The following is an 18,809-nucleotide window of genomic DNA, read 5'->3' on the forward strand; positions in this document are numbered from 1 at the left end:
TCTCTCTCTCTCTGTCTCTCTCTCTATATCTCTCTCTCTCTCTGTCTCTCTCACTCTCTTTCTCTCCCCTCTCTTTCTCTCTCTCTCCTCATCTCTCTCTTTCTCTCTCCCCACCTTTCTATTGCTCCCCCCCCCTCTCTCTCTCTCTCTCTCTCTCTCTCTCTCTCTCTCTCTCTCTCTCTCTCTCTCTCTCTCTCCCCACCTCTCTCTCTCTCTTTCTCTCTCTCTTTCTCTCTCCCCACCTCTCTCTCTCACTCTCTCTCTCTCTTTCTCCCCCCTCTCTCTCCCCCTCTGTCTCTCTCCCCACATCTCCCCCCCCCTCTCTCTCTCTCTCTCTCTCTCTCTCTCTCTCTCTCTCTCTCTCTCTCTCTCTCTCTCTCTCTCTCTCCACTACTCTCTTTCTCTCTCTCCACCTCTCTCTCCCCCCCACTCTCTCTGTCTCTTAGGAGCTGATCACAGCGTGGTACATTGGTTTCCTGGTCCTGATCTTTGCCTCCTTCCTGGTCTACCTGGCAGAGAAGGACGTCAACACAGAGTTCAACACCTACGCAGACTCCCTCTGGTGGGGAACGGTCAGTACTGCTTACACACAGACCCACTGACTTGGGTAGAAATGGCCCTTTCTACAGATTTAACACTCACCAATAGACAACAAGGTCTCTCTATTACCCTGCATTCATTATAAATCAATACCTTTTCTGTTTTGATGTTTCGCCCTAGAAGCCCACTACTCACACCCTGTGTGTGTGTTTCTACACCCAGATAACTCTCACCACCATCGGCTATGGTGACAAGACACCCCGCACCTGGTTGGGGCGACTTCTGGCTGCCGGCTTCGCTCTCCTGGGCGTGTCCTTCTTCGCCCTTCCTGCCGTGAGTCCCTCTCATTGGTCCACATCACTGTCAGTTCCCTTCCCAGCCAATCAGGGTTGGTCTCATACCTCTGGCTCTCCCTCTGACCCCTGACCTCTAACCCATCTCTCAGGGTATCCTGGGGTCAGGCTTTGCCCTGAAGGTGCAGGAGCAGCACAGACAGAAGCACTTTGAGAAGAGGAGGACTCCTGCCGCCAACCTTATACAGGTTGACCACAGATAGCATTCACTCAATCTTACAAAGGACAGAATAGGTGCTAACAACTGAACCCAGCAACAAATTCAGGCTGTTTTGCTGTAAGATTGGATCTTTTTTTTGTTGTGGCTAAACGTGTATGTGTTCCAGGCTGCGTGGCGTCTGTACTCTACTGATGCTCAGCACTCCTACCTGACAGCCACATGGTACTTCTATGACAGCATGCTTCCTTCCTTCAGGTAGGTACTCCTCTCCTCTCCTCTCCTCTCCTCTCCTCTCCTCTCCTCTCCTCTCCTCTCCTCTCCTCTCCTCTCCTCTCCTCTCCTCTCCTCTCCTCTCCTCTCCAACAATGCTGCTGTTGTGTGGTTATGTGTTGTTGCTGATCGACCCATGGATTTAACCATCCCCACTGTACGCGTTAGTCTATCTATTGTGTCAGGAAATGAAAAGGACAAAATGTTTGTACAGGTAGATGTGACTTGGAATATCAAGCGTATCTCAGCTTTCCTAAAATAATGTGGTTTTGAACGCCAGTTGACACTGCCAACCGGTTGAACATTGAGAGAGCATTGTAGGGAGATTATGAGAAGCTGTACAGATGAATTATAGGAACTAGGAGAGAAAAAACACATTTAACCTATGCATAGATATGGTAGACATGAAACACACAAATGAACATGCACACCACAGGAGGTTGGTGGCACCTTAATTGGGGAGGACAGGCTCGTGGTAATGACTGGAGCGGAATTAGTGGAATGGTATCAAATACACCAAACACATGGTTTGATGCCATTCCATTTACTCTGTACCAGCCATTATTATGAGCCATCTTCCCCTCAGCAGCCTCCACCGATGCACACATGTACAAAGATGAGCACTATCCCAGCAAATGAGGTGGTTTTACGAGTGGTGGCATGGGCATTCTATCCACCATTAGAAAAACTTCATTAAAAAACAATGGAGTGTTACTTTTTCTGACATCACAGCAGAATTAGTAAATGCCGCATTCAAAACAACTGGGAACTCAGGAAAAATGTTGCTCTGACTGGGAAAATTCGATTTGAACGGTCATACAACTCGGAATTCCAACTCGGGAACTCGGGACGCTTTCTAGAGCTAAAATGGTGGGCTGCACTTTCATACATTCTATCCTCCTGATCTAAAATGGTGGGCTGCACTTTCATACATTCTATCCTCCTGATCTAAAATGGTGGGTTGCACTTTCATACATTTTCATTCTCTCTTTTTAAGTTACTACACGTTCCTCCAAGCCTCCAAAATGCGAATACCACCATTGTTTGTTTCTTAAGATTGTGTTCTCCTATTTACATATTAATTTAACTAATTTCGTTTTGTTTAAAAAGAGGGGGACTTTCATGACTTGTGCTTTTTTGGTTCTTAGCTCTGTGTCCAGTAACAAGCAAAAGTGTGTTGATGGCACATTCATATTTCTGACTTCATTTTGATGAATTACATAGGAATGATCCCCCTCTTTTTAATGTTTTGACCCTTAATTTGACCCTTTTTATGAGTTGTTGTTTTGTCGTTTCTTTCTTTCATTTGTTTTCTTTTTTGGGCACGTGGGGTCAGAGAACTGACGCTACTGTTCAGTCACCTTCAGCGACGGCGTAGCGCCAAGAAGGTCCTTCACAACTCCCACCACACCCTGCTGTCCGGGCTGCGGCCCTACAGCTCCCCCTACCTGTCAGGGGACAGGTACGCACCACGCAACACACACGACCCACCAATATATAGATACACCCCGACATACACACACAAACAAACCGTCACCTTCAGTCACAGTCACACACAATTGAACAACATTGTGGTATTCTGTTCAGTACATTAGGCCCTGTTTTGATCATCATTTGTGTCATCAATCCTCTGAAAAAGAATCCACTGGATAAAATAACTGTGGTTCACCAGAGGATACCGCAGCTTTTACTCCTTATAGCTTCAAACTGGTTTAGAAAGAAATGCTGGCTGTTCTCTGGTCTGTGGTTCCTATGTGGATGTGCTGTTGTGTCTCTAACCACCTGTCACTAATACTGATCTCAGACCTGTGTGTAATTAACAGCACCGCCTGCTCCCTACCTGCATCTCTGTCTGCCTCTCATTGACTTTCCTCGTCTGATTCATCCTCATGTCAACTCCATCACCCTCATCCATTCATCTTCTCTCTCCTTTCTTTTTCCCTCGCTCTCTTCCATCTTCTGTCTCTCTTCCATGACATCCCTCCTTCAACCCTGTTCTCAGGAATGCAGAAGTCCCTTGCAGGTTTGTTCTTGTCTTCTGAATGTGTGTGTCTCTGTATTCTCTCTGACAAATCCAGCTAGGAAGTGGTCCTCTGATTGTCCAGGCATGGTTCCAACATGGTCATAGAAAAACAATAGAGCACAACCCAGCATGACAGATACATACAATAACATGCCATGTTTTCCAAGGTATATGTTTGGTCTTGTAGCTCCTCAACATGAACCGGGTGATATTTGTCATACTGTGGATTAAATAGTACTGCATGTACATAAATACATTAATAACACACATTGAAGGCAGTGTGCCTCCCAAGTCAAGAAGACAATGGATAGGTGTGGAGCTAATTACTTAGACATTCTGGAAAGGTGGCTGCAGTCTAGTCATGGACATACTCAACTGAACTGCTTCCTCTGCATGCGCTCTGGCTGCCTACACTACATCCCCAACTCAACACACTCCGTTCACCCATCCCTACTCCTTACCTCCCTCCTCAATGGGGTGCTTCTCAATAAATTGACGTGGCTAGCTTTCTTTGCATCCTTTCCTTCGTCTACTCTGGTCTGAAACCAAAGGTAGTGTAGAGGAAAGCAATATGGTGGGGGCCAACAGGGACACATGCTTTCACTTGGCAATCCTTCAGCATGAAAGGAGACTAGGAAAGGAAGCCATTTTAGACTGTTGAGAGGCAGTAATGGGCTCCACTTTACACCACTCCACCTCACCCTGTCCTCTCTTTTTCTTCACCTCCCTTCTTCACCTTCATGATCTCACTACCTCCGTACACCTCTCTTCTCCTCTTCCTCACCTCTCTCCTCTCCTCCTCTCACCTCTCTGCCTCTCACCTCTCCTCCTCTCCTCCTCTCACCTCTCCTCCTCTCACCTCTCCTCCTCTCCTCTCTCTTCTCCTCTTCTCCTTTTCCTCACCTCCTTTCCTCATCTTCCTCACCTCCTCTCTTCCTTTCCTCCTCTTCTCCTCTCCTCCTCTTCTTCTCCTCTGCAACCCTCACCCAGCCTCTCCTCTCTCTTCCTCTTCCTCTTCTCCTCCTCTTCCTCACCCTATCTCCCTCTGCCTTGTGTGTCTCCTCAGTCAGCTCGTTTCTAAAAAGCGGGGTCTCTTCCGGATTCACGCTGGCCGCAAGCAGCAGAGGTATCCACGGTGACAAGCCTGTGCACGGGGCATGTCAGCACCCCCCACCCCCCCATCCACCTTTCTCACTTTGCCTGAGGGTCCCAAAGCCTTCTGGCCCAGTGCAGTGTGTGTGTGTCTCTGTAAATGTTCTCCTTTGAGTAAGAAGGTGGTTTTAGTCTCTTCATTGAGCATTGTGTGAAGACACTTGCCATTGCCGATGGTACTCAGGCTAGAAATGGCTGACATTTGGTATATTTGACATAAATTGCACTGATATTCACATTTTGTAATTTATCTTTGAGAATAGGAAACACACTGCTCTGGTGTAGAAATCTTTGACTGAGCTTTTACTGTGTGAGAGAATGATGGGGTGTTCTGTTCAGAGGACAACTCTGTTAACTATTACCAGTTGTCTTGCCTGGTTTTGCATTGTTTTTAGTGAACTGGAGGACACAATAAACCATGCGTTGTTTATTGGAGAACAAAGGAATTCTTAGGAATGTTTAATGGTTTATGTGGATCTAATGTCAGCATTGGTCTTCTCTCACACTCTTACAATTTTTTTTATAACATATTTGATATTTTGGACAGAAGGTTGTTCCAAATCTTTTGTTTAAATGAAAAGGTCAAATATTTGGAAGGTCACGCATGCTGCATGACCGTTAATTGTTGTGCACATTTTTCATGCATGCTTTCTTTGATTAATTCTGCTCTGTAGTCATTTCTGGAGAGAGGATTTGAATAGTCCTCCATACAATGCAATCACATGCGTGTAAATGTACATTTGCAAATCTTATCCACTTAATAAAAACCCATGCAGAATCATTTCCCTAATAGAGTTTTCCCTTTCGTCTGCTAAAACGTTTATCTTATACTTGCTCAGTATACCATGCATGTCTTTGGTGGATTCAGCTGTATTCAGCCTCACTTATTTACTTCCCCACCAAAGGGCTAACAGTAATTCAACCTTTTACTTACTCTGTCCACCCTCCCCTTCTAAGTCAACCTGAGCATTTCAGCTCCAACATATGAAATGCTATTTCCCCTAATGCTCCTTCAGCTATTTAAATATTAATTTAAATGGCAGGCCAGCACACAAACAAGGAGTATATCGGCGTAAACTACAGGAGTAAACAACAACGTTTCTAATCGTTCTCTGATGTGTGACATTGGAAATTCTTTGTGACTTTAACATGTCAGAGTGTACGTCCCAAATGGCACCTAGGAGTTAATGGCGCATTGTGTTACCCCCCCCCCCCCCCAACCAGTCAGTCAGCCAGCCAGTCAGTCAACCAGTCAGTATGTAAGTAATTCTGTCTGTCTGTCTGTCTGTCTGTCTGTCTGTCTGTCTGTCTCTCCATCACTTCTGTAATCTCCCAGTCTGTCTGTCTTTCTGTCTGTAATCTCCCAGTCTGTCTGTCTTTCTGTCTGTAATCTCCCAGTCTGTCTGTCTGTCTCTGTTGTTCTCTCTGTCTGCTTTGTTGGTCACTGACTCAGCTCTGTGAGACTGTTTTAATGTTTAATGGTAGTCAGTAACTACAGTATCTAGTGTACTGCTGTCTGTACCTGCTAGCTAACATATTCTAGCTACCTGGGACTGCTCCTCTGTTGATTGGCTAAACTCAGGGTCTAAAACAACTGGATCATCCACTGGACACTATGGACCTATAGTCAATGAGGAAAATCACACAACCGAACTCTAAGGATGTGCTAAGTGACAGATAATAGTGGTAATTCATTCAATAAAGATGTTATACAGGTTAATTGTTCCTTCATTGTTCCAGCAGCAGCAAAATAGGATTCCGAGACCGGATGCGGATGAACAACTCTCGTTCGTCCCAGGCGATCCGGAACAAGGCATCCCCTCTGCCTCCCGGGACGAGTTTCCGCCAGTCGCCCAGCACGGAGAACGTACCAGAAGCCACCAGTCCCGGGAAGGTGCAGAAGAGCTGGAGCTTCAACGACCGCACGCGGTTCCGCACCTCCCTACGACTCAAACCCAGACCTCCTGCAGACGGTGGGAACTTTACTCACTCTCACGCGCATGCATATATACAGTATATACACATACAGCGGGGTCTGAAATGATTGACACCCCCTTGATAAAGATGAGCAAAAAATGTCTATGAAAAATTTGGGAAATTCAATTATTTTAGACAAATACAACTGCTTAGACAAAGAGATTTAGTTTAACAAGCAGTACTTTTTTTCTCAAAAGGGTAGGGGTCAAAATTGATACCCCTGTTTTCAATACCTTGCAAGGATAAAGGCACTGATATCCTTAGTCTGAGCTTATGGACAGCCCTCTTCAATATAAACCACAGGTTTTCAATGGGTTTCAAGTCCGGAGACGGAGATGGCCATTGCAAATTGTTGATTTTGTGGCCAATTAACCATTTCTTTGTGGATTTTGATGTGCTCTTGGGGTTAGTGTCTTGCTGGAAGATCCACTTGCACAACCACTGGTGTGCGTGGCCTAAGAGCTCTATTTTCATGTCATCCAACAAATGTAAATGCCTGGAATTTGCTGAACAGCATTGGCACTTGGATTGGAACCAGGTGCTTTGGTCAGATGACATGAAAATAGAACTCTTTGGCCACGCATACCAGTGGTCGGTTTGGCATCGAAATGAGAATGCATGAGCAGAAAATAACCCCGTACCTACTGTAAAATATGGTGATGGATCTTTGATGTTATGGGGCTATTTTGCTTCTACTGGTCCTAGGGCCTTTGTTAAGGTCAACCGCATCATCATGAACTTTACCCAGTACCAGGACATTTTACCCAAAAACATGGTTGCCTCTGCCAGGAGGCTGAAACTTGGCCACAAGTGGATCTTCCAGCAAGACAACCCCAAGCACACATCAAAATCCACAAAGAAATTGGCCACAAAATCAACATTTTGAAATGGCCATCTCAGCCTCCAGACTTGAAACCCATTGAATAATATGCCATTTAGCAGACGCTTTTATCCAAAGCGATTTACAGTTGTGCGTGCATAATTTTTTTTTGTGTGTATGGGTGGTCCCGGGGATCGAACCCACTACCTTGGCGTTACAAGCGCCGTGCTCTACCAGCTGAGCTACAGAGGACCACAGGAAAACCTGTGCTTTGAATTGAAGAGGGCAGTCATTAAGCGCAGACAAAGGATATCAAGGATCTGGAAGGATTCTGTATGGAGGAATAGTCTAAGATCCCTCCCAATGTGTTCTCCAATCTCATAAAACATTTTAGAAAAAGTATCCGTGCTGTTATCCTCGCAAGGTGAGGTATTGAAAGGTATTGAAAACAGGGGTGTCAATAATGTTGACCTCTACTTTTTTTTAGTTTTACAAAATGTATTTCTCAGAGCAATTGTATTAGTATAAAATAATATAATTAGCAAACAATAAAGCTCAGTATTTTAAATATTTATTTTATAGTAATTTTTGCTAATCTTTATCAAGGGTGTCAATCATTTCAGACCCCACTGTATATACAGTACATAGGCACATTCTCACAGGCACGGTCTCTCTCATGTATATACTTGTACCGTCTATAAAATACTAATTTGTGCGCACACACTCTCACCCTGTTGTTGCCCTGTCCCCTGTTGTTGCCCTGTCCCCTGTTGTTGCCCTGTCCCCTGTTGTTGCCCTGTCCCCTGTTGTTGCCCTGTCCCCTGTTGTTGCCCTGTCCCCTGTTGCTGCCCTGTCCCCTGTTGTTGCCCTGTCCCCTGTTGCTGCCCTGTCCCCTGTTGTTGCCCTGTCCCCTGTTGTTGCCCTGTCCCCTGTTGTTGCCCTGTCCCCTGTTGCTGCCCTGTCCCCTGTTGCTGCCCTGTCCCCTGTTGCTGCCCTGTCCCCTGTTGCTGCCCTGTCCCCTGTTGTTGCCCTGTCCCCTGTTGTTGCCCTGTCCCCTGTTGTTGCCCTGTCCCCTGTTGCTGTCCTGTCCCCAGTGGAAGGAGTAGGGGAGGACAGTGTTGAGGACAAACCATATTGTGATGTGGCCATGGAGGAAGTGATCCCAGCAGTGAAGACCTTGATACGGGCTGTCAGGTGAGTCATACAACCTCTCTCACAGCACCCCTACCTGTACCCACAGGGTATCTACTGGTTCACAGAACCCTTACCTGTACCCACAGGGTACCTACTGGCCCACAGCACCCCTATTTGTACCCACAGGGTATCTACTGGCCCACAGCACCCCTACCTGTACCCACAGGGTACCTACTGGCCCACAGCACCCCTATTTGTACCCACAGGGTATCTACTGGCCCACAGCACCCCTACCTGTACCCACAGGGTATCTACTGGCCCACAGCACCCCTGCCTGTACCCACAGGGTACCTACCGGCCCACAGCACCCCTACCTGTACCCACAGGGCACATACTGGCCCACAGCACCCCTACCTGTACCCACAGGTTACCTACTGCCCCACAGCACCCCTACCTGTACCCACAGGTTACCTACTGGCCCACACCACCCCTACCTGTACCCACAGGTTACCTACTGGCCCACAGCACCCCTACCTGTACCCACAGGTTACCTACTGGCCCACAGCACCCCTACTTGTACCCACAAGGTACCTACTGGCCCACAGCACCCCTGCCTGTACCCACAGGTTACCTACTAGCCCACAGCACCCCTACCTGTACCCACAGGGTACATACTGGCCCACAGCACCCCTACCTGTGGAACCAGGTCACCTGTCTCCTCTCTGGTCCTCAAGTCGCCACAGTACTTGGGTCTACAGTACTTACTGTAATTGTGGCTGTAGTAAGATGAATGCCCAGCTCCTCCAGTGGGCTCTGGCCGTTTGCAGTTTCAGCTGACGGTAGGGAAACGTCCAGTTTAGCATGGTAACTGAGCCTTCCTGCCGCACGCCGGGTTCCCAGCTCTGATCAGCAAAATTGTGATGTGTCCTCACTCAAATTTTTTTGCATAAAGCTTACTTCATATTTTTGATTTAAAAATAAATAATAATCTCACTGCATCAGAGATAGCATACACAAACATTTTGGCTTTACAGCCTTCTTCAGTGTGCTGGTACAACTCATTTTAATTGAAAACAGCATTTATAGGGAACACAGGTTCTAATCAGGGTTGCCACTCATCTGCCAATCAGGGATGTGGCTTCTCTCGTCTACCTGAATACTTCTCTCGTCTACCTGAATACTTCTCTAGTCTACCTGAATACTTCTCTAGTCTACTGGAATACTTCTCTAGTCTTCCTGAATACTTCTCTAGTCTACCTGAATACTTCTCTAGTCTACCTGAAATCTTCTCTAGTCTACCTGGTTCCTGGCTCTGACCTTGTCTGTCACGTCAGTCAGTCAGGTGCTGGATGCCAGGTGACCGTGGATCCATGTTAGTGATACACTGTACATTTCTGAACTTGAGCACAGCACGCGACAAGAAGTTGCCACCATCACTCCCACTAATTGGACAACTTTTGCAAATGTTTAGTTGTCTGAGTGAGGGAAATGCTGTAAATTAAGAGGATGTATTTTGAAAGATTAGACGTTGAGGATTATAATAAATACTGCTTTGATGTCATACAAGCAAACACCCGTGAGTCCAAATGGGCACTTCACATTTCCATAGCATAAAACTCATGTCATATACAGTGTACAACGTTTATGATCACTATATTTGATGTACAGTTACAAGATGACATGGCGTCATACCCTGGGTTGAGCCTATGTTTGTCTGTTGTGAAGAAACTTTGCAACGGAACATGCACCTGAATACACACACACTCATTTTTATGCTCACCAAAATGACGATCTGTAGTTCCCCAACGGCACAGCTAGGAGAGCTCAAAAAAGCACCTTATAGTTGAAGACTTTCAGTCATAAAAGTTCATAGAAATGATTTAGGAACTGTGCACACTTTAGAGAGGTGTGTGGCCACTTGGAGACACCAGTCAGTCCTCTCTAGTTAATTTCCCCATAATCTCCAAACTGTTCTCTTTCAATTGCTACCATGCTTATGCTTTTTATATTTCTTCTGTAAAATAAATTTCACTGTAGCCCTATCCATGTAGGCCAATTCCCACGAGTGTAAAGGGTTAAAAGCAGAGTGTAGTGTGTATGCTGAAGGATAAACGCCTTTCTATGCCCATGAGAAAACTATATTAGAAAAACTATAACCCACTGGACACACACTGGTTGAATTTCAATGAAATTACGGTGAACCAATGTGGAATAGACGTTGAATTGACGTCTGTGCCCAGTGTGAAGGAATAAGGAATCAAGGAAAGAATGGTGTGAGGGAATGAGAGAAACACAGAGCAAAGCTACACACTAAATAACAGGCTCTGTGTTTAAGCATGTCAATATCCTGGAGGACTACCTATATCCCTCTACACACACACACACACACACACACACACACACGCACACACGCACACTGGTGCATTCACAGACACGCATACACACACACACGTTTTCCACTGAGGGAGGCAGAAAAAACTATTGCCAGCAAACATCTGTCAGTGAGGCAGGTAGGTTGGTCTGTGGGGATTTGGTGTGAGTGGATTATATTGAATCACTAACATGTCCCTAGGGTATATTATACTGAATCACTACCTGGTCCCTATGGTATATTATACTGAATCACTACCTGGTCCCTAGGGTATATTATACTGAATCACTACCTGGTCCCTAGGGTATATTATACTGAATCACTACCTGGTCCCTATGGTATATTATACTGAATCACTACCTGGTCCCTATGGTATATTATACTGAATCACTACCTGGTCCCTATGGTATATTATACTGAATCACTACCTGGTCCCTATGGTATATTATACTGAATCACTACCTGGTCCCTATGGTATATTATACTGAATCACTACCTGGTCCCTAGGGTATATTATACTGAATCACTACCTGGTCCCTAGGGTATATTATACTGAATCACTACCTGGTCCCTATGGTATATTATACTGAATCACTACCTGGTCCCTAGGGTATATTATATTGAATCACTACCTGGTCCCTAGGGTATATTATACTGAATCACTACCTCATTCAACCATACAGACACACAGCATCTTTCATATTGCGTCAGACTGTTTGTGTTTCCATGTATACACTGTGTGTAGTATAGTATGCTGTAGGTGTGAGGGGTTATGTGAGTGCATGTGTTTGTACTGTATGAAAGGGAGAGTGGATTGGGACTGGATTCATTTGAGGGTGGGCCCTAGTTAGTACCATGCTTGCACATGAAAGCGTAAACGTTATTACCTTACAAAGATACCAACAGAATCAGCCAGGTAGGACATACTGAACTGTTGTGGCTTTGTGAGTAGTTACTGAATAATATGCTAATAGTTTTTCCCATTGTTACAATTATTTATTTACACATAACTGCCAAAATAAAGGAAACACCAACATAGTGTTTTAATGACAGAATGCTGACTTGCATATTCAGTGCTGACTTGCATATATTTGGTACAGATCTCAACTTTTCGGTACCGATGCTATCTAAAGTGCTTCTCCATTTCCCCACCTGTAGATAATGATATAGTGCCAACTATGCCCCTATGCCAGGTAGCAGGTAGTAATAGGGGCATACTTCAGGCTGACCATGTATTAATATAACCATAACACGCGATCAAGAGAGACTCAGCACTTTGAAAAACCCCTTTCATTATTTTTCTTTTTCATTCCTTTCTACTGTTCCTTACCCTTTCTTTAATCCACACCTGAGACCAGCCCTGGCAGAAAAAAATATGCTTCTACCTGCAAATTTAAAAAATACACCCTGCAAAAATCCATCCCAAGTCATCAACAATGCATCACGAGTGCTGTGTGAGGAAGGAAGGAAGGAGGGAGGAAGGGTGTCGACCACCACCCCTCTTTTCCTACGTTTCCCCTTCTGCTGAAGAACAGAAGAGAGAGGGAAAGAGAGAGGGAAAGAGAGATGGAGAGAGAGTTTATGTGTCTGCCATCATAACTCTAGAGTTGCAGCACACAGCACTAAACTGCCGTTGCACATGCAAGCTGTTCAGTCGCCACGTTACACCCTTCCTCCTTCCTGTGTGTGCCACAGGGCTGTGATGTGGTGTGTGTGTGTGTTTCACCAACACGCTGACATTAAAGCGGCCTTAGCCGGTCTGTGTGTGAGAGATAGGGTTTCCTCATAAAACAGCCCCCCTCCTCACCCGCCTTGCCCCCCTTCCACTCTCTACCCACTCCAACTCACAGAGCAATCCATCACGGTGTGGGATGACCGGTTAAAGTGCTTCTGTTTTGCGATGCTAACATTTGGAGTTTCCTGTATTCTGCCGAGCCAGCACCTTAGGATCCGGGCGAGGGGGGGGGGGAGTAGTACAGCCAGCCGCTTCTACTCTCAGTCTCTCCTATAGTGTGACAAGCAGACAAAACTCTGCCCAAAGCAGTACTGTTGTTGGCCTTGACACTATTGTACAGGATGTGCTTGGTCAACACTCTTCAGCCACAACGCACCCTTTACTTCTCTCTAGGAAAGGGCAACTATTGGTGGAGGGAGGATGTGAATAAGATTAGCTTTGTGCACTGGGGAGTCTGAGCATCTGTCTCTGCCTGTGCTGTCCCCCCCCCCCCCCCCCCACCACACACACACACACAGCTGTCTCACTGAGAGGAGAGGGGTTAGACTAGACACACACAGGGGTCAACCTCTTGTGGTGTGTGTGTGTGTGTTAGAGAGAGAGCACTAATAGCTGACTTAGCAAAGGGCCAGGGTGTTCAGAAAACCGAGTGTGTCACAAGGTTGTCGATTAGAGATATGTATACAGTAAGTATTCTATACATGGCTCTATGTTTCTCATTGGTAATACAAGAGCAATGTCATTGTCAAAGGTCACAACAAAGAGGAATCCCTGTGGTACTCTCCAGTGGTTTCCTTTTATGAGGCTATTTGTGAATGATATTGGTAAGGTCACTTTGACTGTAAATCCCACTTAATCACACCTATGTAGTTACACTGATGAAGCACAGGACTCGTTTCATGGTTAAACGCTTTTGCAGTATTCACAGGTTTCTTTCTGCAGTGTGAGGCACACACTGGCGACACATTCTAGTAGATTTCTACTAATGTTTGTGTGTGTGTGTGTGTGTGTGTGTGTGTAGGATTCTGAAGTTCCTGGTGGCCAAGAGGAAGTTTAAGGAGACTCTGCGTCCGTACGACGTGAAGGACGTCATAGAGCAGTACTCTGCTGGACACCTGGACATGCTGGGGAGGATCAAGAGTCTACAAACCAGGTACACACACATACATACACAGCCTACAACAGTTGGAAACACAGTGGATTCATACCCCACACACTCCATCACCAGTACTAACCATACCACCAGTAAATGAACCATTTTGATAGATGGTTGTTGATTGTTGTGTGTTGTCCTGGTCCTCCCCAGAGTGGATCAGATAGTGGGTCGAGGATCGTCCTACCAGCCGGATAATAAGAAGGTGAGGAGTGAGAAGGGAGAGAAGACCCCTCCAGAACTGGACCTTATGGACGAGCTCAGTATGATGGGACGGGTCATTAAGGTGGAGAAACAGGTACAGAGCTCCAGTACGGTAGGACCTCAGCTCATCATCATGTTAACGCACGCCTTCTGCCACACCCACCACCTAAGCCCCATTTTGAGGCAGGAAAAACCCTGATTATCAATGCATGGCTTTCATGATAGAATATTAACCCAATGTAATATAGGGGTGATGTGACTGCGTGATCGCTCAGGTGCTTAGACAGTATACTTCTGAGTGAAGGTGGGTGGGAAACACTTCATTTACATTACAGACCTGTTTCAAATGGTATTTGCCTGGTGATTAATTATTTAGGTCATTCTTTGGTAATTACTATGTAATGACCTTTTCATATAGTTTGTTAGAAAATACCAGGTAAATGATAGACGTTTTTATTTTTACAGTCTATCTGACCTTATTATTCCATTGTGTATATTAGTACAAAACATAGCTAGTACTAATAACATAGTTGAACATTACATTTTTGTGACTTACGTTTATCTTGTGATTCTTGTATAGCGTTTTTATCTTGTTGTTTCGTCGGTGTGTACAGGTGCAGTCGATAGAGAACAAGCTGGACCTCCTTCTTAACTTCTACACACAGTGTCTGAAGAAAGGCTCGTCCAACTTCACCCTGTCCTCCCTGTTAGAACCAGACCTGACGTCAGACTACCACAGCCCCACGGACCACCGCGACCTCTTCCCCTCTGCCAACACACTCAACATCTCCCACTCAGATTCCAGCAATATGGAGTGACTGGTAGTGTACTCACTGACTGGGGCTGAGGCTGGGGCTGGGGCGGGTATGAACTGGGCCCACCGCTAGACCCTCACCTCAATGTATTTATGTCCTGAGATGTCATGTCACCATACTGGACTGTAGCAGCACCCCCGGAGCAACCCTCTATGCACATATCTCTTTGAAGTTGTAACCATTGACCTTTCCACTGATCACCAAACCAATTTGATTCCTAACATAGAATCCTCTCCCTAGGAATTCACACTCCACACCTTAGAACCCACACTTCTTAGTTTAGACTGGTCTTCAAAATCCTTCCTCCCTCCACATCTTTAAAATCCTCTGCTCCAAATGTTAGAGCCACCACTAGTGGAGGATTCATCATACTATCCTCTCTCTATTGTAGTGCTGAGCGATTAACCGAAATGGTGGTTATTTCTCATCAGCGTCGGTTCAATTATTTGAATTCCATTTAGTTCAGTTTTTTTCAGTGAGCTCAATGTGCACATTATGTAGTTTCTCTAGAGATGAATCAGATTGCCCAAACTGTGCGATGTAGTAGGGAGTTGTAGTTTCCAACAGGCCAATGGACTACAAGGTGTCGAAAGTGTTCCACAGGGATGCTGGCCCATGTTGACTCCAATGCTTCGGTCAATCTGGAGGCGAAAGAAACGCACACCTGTTTAGGAGAGGTGCTGGCTAGCAGAGTAGAACACCTGTTTAGGAGAGGTGCTGGCTAGCGGAGTAGAACACCTGTTTAGGAGAGGTGCTGGCTAGCGGAGTAGAACACCTGTTTAGGAGAGGTGCTGGCTAGCGGATTAGAACACCTGTTTAGGAGAGGTGCTGGGTAACGGAGTAGAACACCTGTTTAGGAGAGGTGCTGGCTAGCGGAGTAGAACACCTGTTTAGGAGAGGTGCTGGCTAGCAGAGTAGAACACCTGTTTAGGATAGGTGCTGGCTAGCGGAGTAGAACACCTGTTTAGGAGAGGTGCTGGCTAGCGGAGTAGAACACCTGTTTAGGAGAGGTGCTGGCTAGCGGAGTAGAACACCTGTTTAGGAGAGGTGCTGGCTAGCGGAGTAGAACACCTGTTTAGGAGAGGTGCTGGCTAGCGGAGTATAACACTTTAAAAAGAAAAGGAGAGGCTCACACGCAATCATTTAATAACCAACGTTTCAACAGCCAAGTGGTCTTCATTACATTTTTGTCATTTAGCAGACGCTCTTATCCAGAGCGACTTACAGGAGCAATTAGGGTTAAGTGCCTTGCTCAAGGGCACATCGACAGATTTTTCCACCTAGTCGACTCGGGGATTAGAACCAGCGACCTTTCGGTTACTGGCACAACGCTCTTAACCACTAAGCTACCTGCCGCCCCATCAGGGTAAAGCTCCAATACTTCCCACAGTTGTCAAGTTGGCTGGATTTCCTTTGGGTGGTGGACCATTCTTGATACACGTGGGAAACTGTTAAACTCTTGACACACTCAAACCGGTGCGCCTGCACCTACTATCATACCCCGTTCAAAGGCGCTTAAATCTTTTGCCTTGCCCATTCACCCTCTGAATGGCACACATACACAATCCATGTCTCAATTGTCTCAAGACTTAGAAATCCTTCTTTAACCTGTCTCCTCCCCTTCATCTACACTGATTGAAGTGGATTTAACAGGAGACATCAATAAGGGATCATAGCTTTCACCTGGATTCACCTGGTCAGTCTACGTCATGGAAAGAGCAGGTGTTCCTACTTTAAAAAACTACTAAAATAATGATTTTATCAGACAGCATAGGCAGCAGCTCTATAGAGATGAGATGATGACTTGGAATGAAATAATAGTCATCAAATTAAACACATTTAATTTACACAACTGATGGTTAATAAGTGATAAATTATGGTTATAAGTGATAAGCAGTAATGGGCAGTCACTACCATCATGGTACTTTTATTAATTGTTTTATTCTGTATTGGTATAGCATTCAACCCACATAATGCATAGTGTATTTCATGTTTTAAAAAATTATCGAAATCGAAAACCATGATTATTTTTTAATAATCGAGCCGAAACCGACCAACCTCAAAAAGTACTAATCGCTCAGCACTACTCTATTTCCAAACCAGCACCCATCAACCATTACCACCCCTCACCTCTGTTTTCACCCACACCTTCCTCCCATCATCCCCTTCTCCTCCATGTTCTCTCCATTCTCATCTCGCCATGATAGTCCTAACCAACCCTAACCCATCCTCAAGCGAACATTGCCAGTGGCAATGGCCACAAGAGGGAACCTAGACACTGGCCACCAGAGGGAACCTAGACACTGGTCACCAGAGAGAACATGGACACTGGCCACCAGAGAGAACATGGACACTGGCCACCAGAGAGAACATAGACACTGGCCACCAGAGAGAACATGGACACTGGCCACCAGAGAGAACATAGACACTGGCCACCAGAGAGAACATGGACACTGGCCACCAGAGAGAACATAGACACTGGCCACCAGAGAGAACATAGACACTGGCCACCAGAGAGAACATAGACACTGGCCACCAGAGAGAACATAGACACTGGCCACCAGAGAGAACATAGACACTGGCCACCAGAGAGAACATAGACACTGGCCACCAGAGAGAACATGGACACTGGCCACCAGAGAGAACATGGACACTGGCCACCAGAGAGAACATGGACACTGGCCACCAGAGGGAGCATAGACACTGGCCACCAGAGGGAACATGGACACTGGCCACCAGAGGGAACATGGACAATGGCCACCAGAGGGATCATGGACACTGGCCACCAGAGGGAGCATAGACACTGGCCACCAGAGGGAACATGGACACTGGCCACCAGAGGGAGCATGGACAATGGCCACCAGAGGGATCATGGACACAGGCCACCAGAGGGAACATGGACACTGGCCACCAGAGGGATCATGGACACTGGCCACCAGAGGGAACATGGACACTGGCCACCAGAGGGAACATGGCAGCTGGCCACCAGAGGGTGCCATCTGAGCAGATTCCTGACCGAATCTGCTCTCCGCACACCTCTCTGTCTCAGTCCCTCTGGGGTAAAAGAAGAAGAAAAGAGAGCGAACAACTACTACTTGACAACAAAACCAGTTTCACTCACCAACGACGTAAAACATACTGTATCTATCTATGCCTGTTCCTAAACCTGCAACTGTAGATATAAACTTTTAACAAAGTTGGGGGTTTTGTAAATGTTTTACCAGATTCTGTGTTCCGGTATCAGTAATATTTTTTTCTTCTCCTGCTTTATTTGTTTATTTATTTGTAATCGGTAGACTTCCAGATGAACGAGTGAAGAACTGCTGCAGCTCTCCAACATTCAGGACATTAGCTTTGTTTTAGGGTCATTTCAGTTCTAGTTTGTCAGCCTCTGATCTGTTGCTATAGGAGATGGACTGTCTCTGAACTTCTGATGAATGTACTGTGTGCCCAGGGTCTTTGCTGTCCCCTCCTCACCTCTCGTCTCCACTATACTGACCACAGCTCAACTCAACTCTCTTTCCAAGGCACTGCAAAGACTTCATGTCCCCCTCTACTCCACTGTGGGGCTACCCAGACCCCAAAATCGATGACTCAACGTGGATGGAAAGACGAAACCCACAGCCATATCACCAAAACATCAGCTCTCTCACCTTTCCCTCCTGTCCAGGTTGTTACATGGCACTCGTTCTTCCCTCGTCCTCATTAGCAGTATGTTGTCCTGAAAAGAAAGGGACTGACTAGGTTACGACAAGAGAGGAACTCAGGCTTCACATGTATGTGACACTTGTTTCATCCCTCATTGAAGTACGTCAATGCCCCTCTGACACAGTCCCCCAACTCATGATTCTCTCTGTAATTAAATGATAGGGAGAAACAGACTGACAAGTAGGAAGGCTCTTTATTTTCACAATCTGACTTCTGGAATGGGCACTCTCTCTCTTTCTCTCTCTAGCATTCCCTCATGGCATTCGCAAGAGACTTTATACACTTCTTCACACAGGGTCAGGTTAACAGGGATATTGTATGTTTTCTACCCGTTGATCCCTTTAAAAACCTCTCTCTTGAAGCCCACCGCTCAGACATGCATGCTCCTCAGACC

At 46.0% G+C, this 18,809-nt stretch overlaps 1 protein-coding gene across 1 annotated transcript in view; it reads left to right on the forward strand.

The window, feature by feature from the left end:
- kcnq4 (potassium voltage-gated channel subfamily Q member 4) overlaps window positions 1-14,710 on the forward strand; it is a gene marked incomplete at both ends in the record, with an annotated part of 104,402 nt that extends 89,692 nt beyond the window's left edge. Inside the window, 12 exons of the mRNA XM_084154524.1 lie at window positions 447-572; window positions 763-873; window positions 986-1,081; window positions 1,220-1,308; window positions 2,660-2,785; window positions 3,326-3,346; window positions 4,413-4,472; window positions 6,245-6,471; window positions 8,390-8,489; window positions 13,557-13,688; window positions 13,842-13,986; window positions 14,507-14,710. Of these exons, the coding sequence (XP_084010650.1) occupies window positions 447-572; window positions 763-873; window positions 986-1,081; window positions 1,220-1,308; window positions 2,660-2,785; window positions 3,326-3,346; window positions 4,413-4,472; window positions 6,245-6,471; window positions 8,390-8,489; window positions 13,557-13,688; window positions 13,842-13,986; window positions 14,507-14,710 (1,437 nt within the window). The remainder of the gene's footprint in view (window positions 1-446; window positions 573-762; window positions 874-985; window positions 1,082-1,219; window positions 1,309-2,659; window positions 2,786-3,325; window positions 3,347-4,412; window positions 4,473-6,244; window positions 6,472-8,389; window positions 8,490-13,556; window positions 13,689-13,841; window positions 13,987-14,506) is intronic.
- Window positions 14,711-18,809: the final 4,099 nt, after the last annotated feature.

This window comes from Coregonus lavaretus (genome assembly GCF_964263955.1).
Source record: "Coregonus lavaretus genome assembly, chromosome: 3".
NCBI classification, from domain to species: domain Eukaryota; kingdom Metazoa; phylum Chordata; class Actinopteri; order Salmoniformes; family Salmonidae; genus Coregonus; species Coregonus lavaretus.